Source organism: Ixodes scapularis, unplaced genomic scaffold (assembly GCF_016920785.2).
Source record: "Ixodes scapularis isolate PalLabHiFi unplaced genomic scaffold, ASM1692078v2 PGA_scaffold4__175_contigs__length_147842914, whole genome shotgun sequence".
Lineage (NCBI taxonomy): Eukaryota > Metazoa > Arthropoda > Arachnida > Ixodida > Ixodidae > Ixodes > Ixodes scapularis.
In genome coordinates this window covers 140,199,647-140,212,548 of record NW_024609879.1, presented here as the reverse complement: position 1 = coordinate 140,212,548, position 12,902 = coordinate 140,199,647, and the positions used below count along the sequence as shown (strand labels likewise).

The following is a 12,902-nucleotide window of genomic DNA, read 5'->3' as shown; positions in this document are numbered from 1 at the left end:
AGTGGCTTGCGTTTCTTTCGCCAGCTCGCTTCCAGCATTGGCTTCCAGACAATTTTTTAGGTGCTATGAAATAAAGAGCTACGCTTGGGATAAACCAAAGCATAGCTCTCCAGCAAGATTCAGCTCCCCAGTAGGGGTTCCTTGGTTCACACCTTGCGTCGCCCCGGAATGTCCGCATCGGCTGAACTTCGCTGTGGGAAGCTGGGTGGTACTTGCGTCGGAGGCCAAGTTGGTTCCCTTGGCCACACCGACTAACTCGATAGGAGGGGGCTACTTTTATATAAATGATTTAATACTGTCGTAGCGAATAAAGGTACATAGCGAAACAGAGCTGCAAAGATTACTCTAGTGCGAGGTGGGAAGGAGGGGCTCGGGTGTTAGCCATACTTGGCTGGCTCGTAGGATAAAATCCCGATTATGGGGGCACTGTCCCTCGGAGTCTCTTGACGGGGTTCGATTACGGAGCGTGAGCTATCGAGCTCCAGCACCAAGTAGAACCACTAAAATCACTTGTTGGCCCCTCCCTTTTTGGTAGACCTGCGATTCCCCGACGCGTCATGAAACGGGCGTTTCCCAGTGGCCGAGAGTGCACAACCAGTCGGCTCACTTCTCCACCATGGGAAAATCGCTTAATTTTCCTGTGTGAGGCTCCACGATCTGCGTATGTCTCACGGCCAAACGTCAAGCAGGTTCGGACGCGAGCAAATGACTCCTTAGAACTCGTGACGCAAGTCGGACAGCCGTCCCCGATGTGGACAGCGCCGACGATCATTCCGCCAGACGTGGTCTAACGTTGCCCAGTCAACCACCGCACTCTCCGATAGCTCTCCCGACCGGAAACGCACGTTCAGGTTCTCTCGGCTGGAAGCGCGAGTTTTAAACCTCACATCGCAAAGTACGCCAGTCTATCCAAGTCGCCCTCTACCGAGGAAAGTCTTCGCCAACGCTTTCGTATACCAGCCAAGTCCCTCTCGTGCTAACGGTGGACCGTTAGCACGAGAGCATTAGCACGAGTGTAAGGATTGCCTTCGTCAATCCTTACACCCACAGTTGGGCAAAGAGGGCCTTTCAGACGATGCACTCGTACGGAACAGTAATCCAATGTCAATTCTATGTAAAATGTATTTATTAAAACAAAAAAATCTCGCCGGTGTCACTTTTGTTTTTGGGTTTCCCCAGTGTCGTTAGGAGCGCAACCCAGTATGCCCCCTGCCTCTCCCCCAACATTGCGTCCATCTACTGATTCTGGTCGCCACAGGCGTGCTGCCTCCTCATGTGGCTTCTGAGTTCACCTGGGGACAGGAACCCTTTGCCGCAGTCCCCGCACTTGTGGGGATACTCTTTTGAGTGTGCCCCGATCAGGTGCCTCTTCACGCTGCTGAAATCAGAGGCCCTGTAGCAGCACAGGTGACAGGCATAGGGCTTCTCGCCGGAATGGGTTTGCCTGTGCCTTGAGAGGTGACTTGTCTGAGCGAATCCTCTACCACACTCTGGGCAGACGTGGAGCCGCTCTCCGGTGTGTGCTTTCGTGCGTCCTCAAGTCTGCCAACTGGGCGAACTTCTGCCCGCACTCGGCGCATTCATGAGGACGCTCGCCCGTGTGCACATTCTGGTGCCTGGTCAAGTTGCCCTGCTGCGTGAAAGCCTTGCCGCAGGTGCCGCACACGAAAGGCCTCTGTCCCGTGTGGGTGCGCTCGTGCATGACTAGGTTTTGTTTAATATCGCTGGAGTAGGGACAGTAATTGCATTGGTGCCCACCTCCTCTTTTCTCGTGCATCTTCTTCCATTGTCCCTGGAAGTGTTCGAGGGAAGCGAAGACGCTGTCGCAGTCCCCGCACGCGAAGGTCTGCACTGACCCCTCGAGGGACGGTGCCTCTTCTTGGTCTGCACATGGACGAGCAAGACAAGGGGGGCAGAAAGTTAAGGGGGGACAGTGCCGTAAAATTCCGAGATGCCCCTCCCCCGAACGGTAACCCACCCCCCATTTTGGGCTCGATTTGTTATTTTCTTTGAAAACACAGAAAGATAGCCCACTTTTAGTAAACCTAGTGTTCGGATGAATGATGATCTTGGCGTAAATGTGTCCGGTTAAGTAGGGCGGGACATATAAGCGAACATTGCTGTCTCAGAAGTACAGCCATATTTCCTTCATTGCCCCCTCGCTGCGATAACCCTTACAGAAGAAACACATATAATTTTCATACAGATTGACCCGTTTGGGTCACACAATGTTATGGACATACGGGGCCCGTATGCAAACAGGTCGTCCTATATGTGAACAGGTAACAAACAGGAGCATCCGACCAGATACGGATCGACCTGTTACACGGATTGACCCGTTATGCAGGTCCACCCATACGATTCCTGTTCAGAAAAAGGTAAGCTGGCAACCCCCGGTCTGCCTTTCGTATTCCAAAGCTCTCCACTGAAATGAAATCCTGACACACTTCCTGAAAAGAGCATGCAAGAAACTAAAACAAGGTCTCGAAAGCAGGTACAGTTGACGAAACAGATATGTTACAGGCATGACAAAAGCAAATAGCCACGCACTGTCATCATATCAACAGGAAAACTAAATTCCCAAAAGTAGCTTAAAACTGCAGCTTCCTGTCGATATCTTGAAGTTGCTCCGCGATATACTTGTTCATGAAACCCTTTTGTTTCCTAGGCGACACATCCGAGGGTGCTTGTCCGATGTACATGTCGAAGGAATCTGAAAATGAAAAGAACATGGAAATTATCCATATGCACTGCTGTTAAGTCAAACCCGTTTATGTCGAACTCGGAAAAACCCGTCCACCAGTTCGATCTAGCGAGTAATTCTATATAAAAGTTTTAATGAATTTGACAACGAACAAGCACGCCACATCTAGAAACGTTTACACTCAAAGGAGCGTCTGTAGGTCATGAGGGACGCTCTATGCGGCCATTCAGAGGCCGCTTTTTGTCTTTCAAGGTCTCACCGGCTCACCCTCTCCCCACTCCCTAGAGAAAAGAGAATTTTTTTCTCCTTCCGGGCGATTAAAGCGGTTGCCCCAAAAGAAAAAAAGCCAGCTTTCTCTGCAAGCTGGTTTTTCCCCAACGAGTTGCTCGCAACGGGGCGAAAGCCAGCTTGCAGAGCAGTTCTATCTATCGGGAGACGCTGCAATTCCCGTTCAATGTAACCACATTTTTCGCTATGCATTACTATTGCAGCTCCTAGTCTGTTCACAAACAGTTTGATACAAGGGATGGTTTGAATTAACCAGGTGCGATATAATCGGGTCTACTTGTAGCCCTAGAAAAAAACATCACAATCGCATGTTAATTTGTTGTAATATAGGACTGAACAAAAAAAACACTGAAACGAGAAAAAAAAAATTTTTTTTATACCCAATTAGGACAGGCATGTCTCAAAACTAATGTTCGTCGGAAAAAAAAGAAGTTTGCCCAATATTTATGTAAAAAAGCGCGAAACACATGTACGACGAAACCGTCCGATCCGACGTGCGAACTGCCGGAATGGCCTTCGAGGGCAAGAGTTTTTTGTAGCACCGGAGAGCGTTGAAAACCCTCGGCTCCGACTGTCGTATTGCCTGATCGGACGTCGGATCGGACGGTTTCTTTGTACATGTGGTTCGCGCTTAATGCAAATTTTTCGACTTGCAGGCGAGACCGAAATTGTACCCCTATAAGATGATGATCATGATAGCTTTTGTACCCCTCCAGTGAGCCGCATGACAACGCTCAAGTCCTTTTTCCCTGCAGAATCATGCAAAGAGTTCTGCAGTGGAATTGCCAGGGCTGCGCAAGAGGGTGGCGGAGCTCGGGGCTCGACGTACCATCGGAACGCCCAGATATTCTACTCCTGCAGGAAACTAACACGACAGAGATTGCATTACCAGGGTTTGAGGTGTATTCGTGCCCATCCATCACTAACAAAAGGTTTGGGGAGGGTCCCAGAGGCAGAGCAATGATCTATGTGAGCACAGACTCACCACGCTGCCAAATCGACGCCACGCAGTTTTGCACCGACGACCAAGAGGTTTTTGCCATTAAGATTTCCTGGCCACAGAAGTATATAACGATGGCTTCTGTCTACTATAGACCGCTGCCCTCGAAGCAGCAACTCCAACTAGAAAACGGTTGGATCGCTCACCTGCACGATATGTACCCTAGAAACCATAAAGTGTACGGAGGAGATTTCAACCCACATCATCCAATTTGGGGGTACTGCAAGAGGAGCAATGGAGTAGAAGATTTGATTGAGGAGATGACGACATAATAGCTACACCTGGCCAACTCAAAAGGAGCCAAGACGAGAATTGGCACAACAGGACAGAAGGTCACTACACCGGACCTCACGTGGGCTGCCATGGTAACGAGGTAGGCAACACTGGTTTGTCGGCAACAGGTATCACAAACGTTGTTGCCACCCTAAACAGCGGAGCGGCGGAAACATGTAGGCACCCTAGTCCTCCTCACCTGCATCATGGCAGGTGCCACCCGCTCCCCAGCACGCATGGCCGCATGGAGCAAAGGAAGACGCTCCAGCACGTGCAACCAATGCACGAACAACATAAAAGGAGGCATGACTTATCTCTTCTGTGAATGCCCCTACTATCAACAAATTCGGACCAAGTTCAAACCCATATATGCCCAGAACCTGGTTGACTGGGTTCACCCAAAGTCATCAGACAAAGACAATGACCAGCTTAGTCTCCTAAACTTCATGCTAAAAGCGAAGCTGGACGTGTATGTGCAGATTCTCTCCTCCCTCATCCCTTTTAGTGCCACATGCCCAGACGGAGATGTCACGTGCCATATTCCCCTCACCTTCACCTTGTTTTTGTGGCAATAAAAACGCCTTTTGAATCTGAATTCGCTGGCCACTCCCCCTTTTACTACTGGATTCGCTTGGCTAATTGGCCGAATATCGTGATTTTGCGGTGCGACCAACGTGTTGTGGCGTTGAACACACGTGCACACGCCTGCCGTCACCACGATGGCAGCGAGACCGATAAACCCGGAGCTCAAGCATGAACTTTTAGATCGCTGCGAAGAGCTCGGACTTCGACCTTACGTGGACACGCCTCAGAGGACGGCTGGTAATGACGAAGTCGACGCAGCGCCTCTGCCGCCTGACAGTTCACCTTGCCTCGACGACATGGACTGGTAATGAACATCTGATTCCTTTATTGACGGGACAAAAATAGCGTAGCTGCTACCTCGTTGATTAGAAGTGCTCACTAACTGCTTCTGTTGTTGAGCCACCTCGTCAGGAGGTCAAATCAAATTTGGGGGTTTTACGTGCCAAACCTACGACGGGCATCTGGCACGCCCCAGCGGAGGACTGAAGATTATGTTCAACCACCTGGGGATCTTTTGACGTGCAACCGAAAGCTTGGTTACCTGGGGATCTTTTGACGTACGATCTTGTCAGAAGGAAAAAACGGAAAAGTTTGCTTGTAGTGCTGCTATTGACTCGTGCAAAATTCCGAGCAACTTTTTGCACCCCACTATTGCCCGTTTCGATCGTACCGGCATGCGGTCGTGTATCACTACTGCGTGATGCACGTTAAAAACCCCAGGCTAGCGGTTGTACTGCACTGTCTAAATTTTTCATCTACAGCTTAGAATCTACAGTCGCCCGTTGAGACAGACTAACTAGGTTGTATAAACATACACACACCAATTTCTTTTTTGATTTTAGGTGCAGTTGCGGCCACTGCCACGTGATGTTGACGGCCGCCAAATGTATCTGTTGCATGGAGGTGGGGGAGGCCGCCGCCAACACCGGCAGTGTCTGCACCACACAGCACAGCGACTTCTTCGGGGCAATCCGCAATCCCGTCGGCCTCCAAATCGCGTTTCGCATGAGGGCGATCGAGCTCTTGGACAGGGAGCTTGTCGGGAACAGGGAAACCCACAGGTAAGGCCTTCAAACACCAGGTGGTGTCGGGTATTTGAAACACTAACACACTGGTCAGTTTCCATCTAAATCATTTTGCATAACCGAATACCTACATACAGGGCTCTGTTTAAGTTTGGAATGAGGCAAGCGGGCATCAGACTTCGGTGCAGAAACTGGCCTCTAGTTCTAAGGAAGTCATCCGAGGTTGGAATTGGTAGGTGCAGTGAGGATTCCACTTTGTGTGCAATTCATTATTGTAAGAGATGGTACAGTTTATTCTACCATGGGCAGATATGATCTTCGTAAACCCGAGTTCAATCTGGATTCTCCATTCCTTCAACGGAGGCACAGGTGCGTTGCATACCACCAGTTTGCAAGGTGGATTTGGCGCCGCCTTGGGAGGCACAACAGGAAGATCCTGCCTGCCTGTGTAGTAAAGGCCATTAGGAATGCCTATCCATCAGAAGAATACTGTGGCTTTAGATATCCTGCCCTGTAGGCCTTACATGTTCTCAGTCACCCCAGTGCAATATTGCTGTGCGCAGGGCCAAACAAGCAGCGCTCGGTCACGGAACTCCAGAAGATTGGCGTTTATTCTTACTCGGGCGTAACTTTTATCATTTCGTCCTAGTTTCTTGTTCTCGAAAGTGCGTGTTCATTCTCACCCTGAACACCCGGTGCTCGAACCTTCTGGGCCGGATTTTTGCGATGCCGACGGAGATTAGAAAAGGAGCTGCCCGTGACCTTGTCGAGTCGGTCTCGCTCTCGCTTCCTGTTACGCCGCCAAATTGCCGCCTGCTTTTCTGCTGTCTCGACGCTCATTCTTTATTTTGTTTGACACAAGTTCGCTGATTAAACCCTTCTTTTATGTTCATAATTTACCGTCTCTTCGCCTTGCTCCGTGACAATATGCACTTTGGAAGACGACGGGGTTTAGGTTTCCCCAGAGATTTCGCTAAATTGAGTGGTGCAGCAGCTGCCCAGATTTCGGTTCACCTCATCCACCTCCACCAACCCGGGCAAAAAGTACTGGCTTATGGAACTATTCTAAGCTGGATCCAACATGTCCCAGCGTGGAGTAGTTCTCTAAACCAGTGCATTGACTTTTGCATGGGACTAACTGCAATATCAGAAAGTGAGGCACACCTTACGCCAATATGTGCTATTCTTTTAAAGCATTTCTGTGTTCTAACATGCTGAATAAAAAATTGCAAGTTGATGTGTCAAGTAATTTTTATTCTCCAAGTAAACATATTTTGTATGAAATCAAATGGCTTCAGGAAAGCCTCAGAATGGTAGCCTGTATGCCCTTCTGTTTCAGCTTGGTGAAGCCACAAACAAATGCCACCTTCTCCATGGCGTTGCTTGACGTCACCTCGTATGACTGGTCACAATGTGTACGCATTAATTTCTTCCAACAGACAATGTACTGCAGCATCAATGCAAGACCTCCACAAATGCAATCAGATTTAAAGCAGAAAGGAACAGTGGTTGTAAACAAGAGGCAAATCAGTTTTACAATAATTTAGTTTGCCTCAGTTAGTAAATGTTACCTCGCCTTTCTTCCTGGTGACTGCCTTGTGGAAGCTGTAGGTGCAGTACTTTGCGCTGAATCCTGGCAAATCGCAGCGTCCATCCCAGCAAGGGCAATGCTCTTGCCTCGGAGACCTTGCAGAAGCTCAGTGTTCTGCTGCTCATACACTTGGCAGGCAATTATGTGTTATAAATCAATACGCAATGCAATGTTTTATTCTCTACACTTATTACTACTCTGACTTACCCGATTCGCAGCAGGCATCAGATAACCAGTCTGATATTGTTGTAGGTGCGCTCCGAGATGGCTTGAATGTTGACGGACTTGTTGCTGCTCAAGATGGTCGCAGGAGAAGCACCTCCAAAGAGATTGGCTGCACAAATGCAAACATTGCCTGTTGCTTTGCCACTTACCTTTGGTTGGCTCCACCATGTCTTCTGTTGACAATCAGTAGTGTGCCGACAACGTCTGTGGTGTTGCAGCAAGGGGCATGGCACTTGCGGCACACCTTGAAACGCTCCAGGAGGCACCCTTCAAAAACAATAAACTTCCGCTATTTGTGGGGTGGCGCCTTTACGCAGTCACTGTCGTCACTGAAAATATAAATAAAACTGTAACATATTCCGGGGGTTATTTGAAAGTACTACCTTTGGAAGCTCACATTTGTGGAGGGCGCATAGCTGGTGTCACCAGGAGCATTGCTCTCCTCCATGCCGTCCTCCCCCTCGTCTGCATTGTAAGGACATTGTAAGGACGTTTTAGAAGGTCAGGCACTGGTGCGGTTAGCATGACCGTTAGAATAGTAAGGAATTGTGGGCAACGCTCACCCGAGTCACTGCTGTCCTCAGCTGACTCATCCTCCACATTGGTGCTGGTGTTGCTGTCACAGCTACCAGGGTCATCTGAGTTTTCTTGCTGTCAGAATCCCTTGGGCCATCTCGTCTGCCCTCTGGATCATTACTGTTGCCTGCATAAGAAGGCCTATCCAGCACATCGCTGACACTTACCTCACCATCAGGTGGTATGGGAGCAGAACTGTGAGGACGGATGTCCTGGGCCTGCAGTTGGGGGGTTGTCCTTCAAACTGGAGACGGCAATTGAACCTGGAGTGCTGGGGCAGGCTGCAAAGGTGGCATCCTAGCACTGCACTCTTGGTTCACCTGTGCAGCTGCAGATTCTATACACATTGCAAACAAAGGATTAATTTCCACTAAAACTAAACAATGCCGAGGTTCCCACATATACATACTATACTATAAGTTGAGTATTCAGTCACACTTACGCACTGCTGTAGTGCCTTCTTGTGTGCCTATGTCTGCAGGATCTGTCTGTACCAACAGATGCACGAGGAACGAAACAGGTGCAGCTGGAAGCCTGCGACAAACATTGCAAAAAGTACAGTATAGACCACTTACAACGTAACCGCTTATGGTGCAGGACCGGGTATAACGCGGCTTTTTTAAACCACCGGTTCGCCTCCCATAGAACTCCATGTATTTACATACCGCTTAAAATGCAGGCGCGCGAAGGGAAATACCGGTTATAGTGCGGTTTCTGGAAGAGCCCGGCGGCCGTGCCGACTGACCGGCGCAGCGAGCACGCTTCCCTTTGCGGCGCTAGATAATGGCGCGAGCCGCGAGCGGCACTCGCGGGGCATGGAGGTTGCTCGAAAAAACCGGGAGATGCGAAGAGAGAGGCTGCAGTTGCCATAGCGACGGAGGGACGCACGCACGTGTCGTTCTCGTGCGTGCGTCCCTCCGCTGCGATGGTTGGAAACAACCGCAACGACAGACCAATCGCAGGTCGAGGAGAAGTGTTGCATGCCGGCAGTGCGTACACACTATTGGCTCTCTCCTTTCCCCCCCAACCTCTATTACAACGCTTCTCCTCCTCTCCGGTCGCGGGTCGGCTGCGTCTATCCGCAAACATGGCGTTGGTTTTGATCGTCGACGTAGATTGCGTGATGGAGGATCATCGTTCCGCGTAAAAGCGCTACCCTTGACTGTGAATTTTCGTTGTGTGTCGTTATGATAACCCAGCACGCACTAGAAGGGAAGATCCAAGGAAAGATCCACCTACTCGTGCGGCGATGTCGTGGCGGCACTCTCAAGACGGCAGAAACGCCCGTGTCGTCGTGTTTGTTTACTTCGACTAGAGTGGTGCTTTCTGTGTTTTCGAACATCGCCCGGATTTCTTATTTGGAGCATTTCATGCCTGTGCTCAAGTTGAAGGTATTACTGGCGCGTACCGTATGAAGGATGCGAATTTTCACGCGTTTTCATCGCCGGAGAAAAGTGATTAGGGTTAGCAATCCTGAACGCTCGCAACGTCCGCGACGTCCGTCCGCAACCCGCGACGCTGTTAAAAGGCTGCGCCAGGCAAAAGTCGCTCATTTCTTTCAAAATGTGTGACACACTTGAGACAGAACTGTTCTAGTCTGGTGAAATAAAGACTTTCCTCAAACTAAGCTTTATTTTTCACCTAACATAAAGTAAATTCTTTTACAAAGGTAAGTAGTCTCATGGCATGTATTTTGGCCTGAAAAATTGATGTTTTGGTTATAACGCGGTACCGCTTATAGTGCGGATTTTTGCGACTCCCGCGACATACATTATATGCGGTCTACACTGTATTGGGCATGGTCTAAAGATATTTCACAGTTTTGATGGCACTCATGTTCAGCTGAAAGTGTGAGCACCGATATGAAAGGCCTATGTTTGCAATTTGTGTCTAAAGTACAATTTGCACTCAAGGTCAGTAAGAGAGTGGAATGGGAGTGGCAAGGGAACTCACCACACTGGTGTCTGACGCAATGCTTTGTATGGCTGGTCCAACCATGTCGATTGCGTCGAGCTGACCAGATGCAATAATTTGGACGTCCCTTGTCCCTGCCAGTGACTAAGGGTAGAAGAAATAATAGTGCAACATGTGCTTAATGTACATTCCGTCCTGAGAATCGAGACGGCCACGGTACCAAATTTACAGGAGAGGAACCTCCAACGGGGCTGTCATGGCTTGATGCAGCTGCTGGCCTCTTCAGGCCACTCGATCCTGTCAGCATCTGGTTGAAATGCATAGAAGAAATGCGCATTGGTGGTGGGCTACAGATGTAGCTTGTTCAATATACACTCAATAGTACTCGAACTATGCAGGTGTGTCATGCAGGAAAAACTCAAACTCTAGGTGGTGGGGGTTGAATGCAAGATCCTGGGTTCTGCTTAGTTTGCTTTGAGGGGTGGCAGGGATCCCATCGCTGAAATGCAATTTAGAGCAATTTTTGGGAGCACCAAAATATGCATTCTGGAGCCGTTTGGAGCACCAAATGTTAATTTTCTGTGCACTTTGTAGCATGTAAATACACATTTTTAGCGCTTTACACCAACCAAGTTGACTTTACAAGAATTTTGAAGTTGGCACGTATTTTACCAGGCATCTTTTACTATAACGCAAATGTGCTTCATGCCATATTCCAGTTGAAAACCATCAGGGGAAACTTTTTGAGAGGTATTAATGAGTATTAATACTAAAAAAGACAACAAGCTGGTTTATGCAATTTTTGGACCAGATTTATTTTGAATAAAGAGATGTAAAAAGAAGTCCAGGATTTAAAGCCTCTATAGTTTTTCATTTACAGTTTCCAGCTTGGTCGTATTCGCAGACAAACTTGCATTTGCCTCGGCAAGAAGTACCCGACCAGATTCGATCTCGTCCATGTTCTTGTCCCTCAGCCCCATCTTGATGAGATGGGGCTGAGGTCTTCAGTCTCCAGGAGCGCATTTCGAATGCCTCCAAATGTCAAGTGGAGTTCACAAGACACGACGGGACTCGGATATACATGCGACGTTGGACAGAAATAGCGCAGTTTAAAAAAAAAAAACAACGCCGGCTGAATATTTGCATTTTAAACGAAAAGGTTCCCACGTGACTCAACGCTACGCGAGTTCGCCCCGTTACGTAGAGCGAAAGTCTCACTGAAAGCCTAACTGAGGTCAGCCAGTCACACGCTCTTACCTTTCTTCATTGCATTCGATGCACAGCAGTCCCCTTCAAAGCCGGCTGTTCTGAACAGCGGGGTAACGTAAGCGTGGCGTAACTGCACAAAACGGTGAACCTTGGCAGAAATCGAACTCGCTCGAACCACGCCACGGGTATGACCAAGATGCGAAGAACAAACAAGAAATGTCACACCCAGCTTTAGTTTATAGTCGCTACGCGCGACTAGTTCCGGGTTCCGCTAGATGTCTCATTTGTGTAAGGTTGCTGTTAACTCAGGTAGCTGGCGCAAAATGCCGTCCAATCCGCAAACAGAGCTTTTGGAGCACTTTGGCGCAATTTCGCAAAATTTTATCAGCATGGCGCAGGAAATCGCTTTAGGCGCAAAATAGTGCATTTGGTAGAAGAGCAGTAAGTTGGGCGAGTTGGTAAACGTTGAGCATGGTTAAAATCGCGCACAAAGAGACGAGGACAAACGAGGTAGGATCACAGAACACAGACAGGCGCGCACTCACAACTCTAGTATATTAAGTGAAGAAGAGAAAGATGAAGCACTATTTTTTACAGGGGACAACGTCACCAGGGGGAAACAGATCATCCGCAGTCAAATGATCGCAAGAAGGCAACTTCTTTTTCGCTCAAAGCTACCGACGGCTGACTAACGCAGCGATCGGTCAGGCTCAAGATGGTGAACGCCTCGAGCGCCTCGCGCGTTTGTTTTTCCTTAAACCGGCCAATGATTGATGTTTTTTCTAAAGATGGTGTGCACATACAGGTTTTACAGTGCACCGAAAGGTGACTTCCCACATTGGATGTTAAAGAAAGTTTACGCTCTCGTAGCCGGTCATTCAGACACCGTCCCGTCTGTCCAACATAGCATCTTCCACATGAAAGAGGAATGCTATATACAACGCCCGATGAACGGGGAACAAATTCCAGCGGACCTCGAGAGATTAGCGATAATATAAAAACAATCCAAAAGCTATTTTACGATGAGTAAAGCTTTACGCACTCCGGAGCACGACCAACTCCGGAGTGCATTTCGGACGAAATGGCTATACGATGGTTACACTCGGATCTGACTAACCGAGCTGCTTTCCGAATGATGCTCCTTGATTCGGCAAATAATGCAGGAAGGGAGCAGCAGCACGTTGTAAAAGAAATGGGATTGATTTCAGAGCTCACGTTCGAAACGATGAACCAACGGACACAAGTTTCTGAGACACGCCAAACGAACATTGCCGCCATTGCCACCTGGGAGCCTGGGATTTCAAATGGTTATTTCCGGCACGATTTCCGGTTCCGCTTGGCCTGCCATCTGATGAGAGCGAGAAAAGGTCCGAGAAATGTAACGATAAATGTTTCACCAAGAATTTACATGCAAGGAAATGCGAAAATCGTTAATAAAAAGCTATCGTTATTAAGTTTTCCGCGGCGCAGTATCACGCTCTGCTGGTTGATCAAAAAAAGTGGCGGCAAGCG

General features: G+C 48.7%; 3 protein-coding genes, 1 long non-coding RNA gene and 1 pseudogene across 7 annotated transcripts in view; 2 read left to right on the top strand and 3 right to left on the bottom strand.

Annotated features, from left to right (window-relative positions):
- LOC115318788 overlaps positions 1–12,902 on the top strand; it is a 162,226-nt gene that overhangs the window by 108,931 nt on the left and 40,393 nt on the right. The window lies entirely within an intron of this gene.
- On the bottom strand, positions 437–7,882 carry LOC120849759 (annotated as a pseudogene).
- On the top strand, positions 5,718–6,392 carry LOC120849761. Its single transcript, XM_040221993.1, has 3 exons — positions 5,718–5,911; positions 6,085–6,087; positions 6,239–6,392. The coding sequence occupies exons 1-3, from the start codon at positions 5,718–5,720 to the stop codon at positions 6,390–6,392; spliced, it is 351 nt and encodes a 116-aa protein (XP_040077927.1).
- Positions 7,896–8,449, bottom strand: LOC120849762. Its single transcript, XR_006078305.1, has 3 exons — positions 8,255–8,449; positions 8,089–8,156; positions 7,896–8,020 (listed from the first exon to the last, which is right to left on the bottom strand). It is a non-coding gene; the product is annotated as an uncharacterized LOC120849762 (long non-coding RNA).
- On the bottom strand, positions 8,456–12,681 carry LOC120849760. 3 transcript variants are annotated; one of them, XR_005717991.2, is made up of 6 exons: positions 12,606–12,681; positions 11,439–11,520; positions 10,402–10,488; positions 10,221–10,325; positions 8,710–8,801; positions 8,456–8,548 (listed from the first exon to the last, which is right to left on the bottom strand). XR_005717991.2 is itself a non-coding variant. In XM_040221992.2 (5 exons), the coding sequence occupies exons 1-5, from the start codon at positions 12,657–12,659 to the stop codon at positions 8,565–8,567; spliced, it is 378 nt and encodes a 125-aa protein (XP_040077926.1). In that variant the 5' UTR covers positions 12,660–12,666; the 3' UTR covers positions 8,468–8,564. The 3 variants fall into 3 exon arrangements, 1 of the variants encoding a protein (XP_040077926.1); XR_006078304.1 differs by lacking the exon at positions 12,606–12,681 and having other exon boundaries at positions 11,439–11,682; XM_040221992.2 differs by lacking the exon at positions 11,439–11,520 and having other exon boundaries at positions 8,468–8,604; positions 12,606–12,666.

Excerpts from the sequence above, each read along its gene's own strand:
- LOC120849761 (XM_040221993.1), top strand. The coding sequence starts at position 5,718 with ATGTTGACGGCCGCCAAATGTATCTGTTGCATGGAGGTGGGGGAGGCC.
- LOC120849760 (XM_040221992.2), bottom strand. The coding sequence starts at position 12,659 with ATGTTCGTTTGGCGTGTCTCAGAAACTTGTGTCCGTTGGTTCATCGTT. Across the intron at positions 10,489-12,605 it reads GTTGGTTCATCGTTTCGAAC|ATGCTGACAGGATCGAGTGG; the intron begins GTGAGCTCTGAA and ends CATTTCAACCAG. Across the intron at positions 8,605-8,709 it reads AGAAGGCACTACAGCAGTGC|AATCTGCAGCTGCACAGGTG; the intron begins GTAAGTGTGACT and ends CAATGTGTATAG.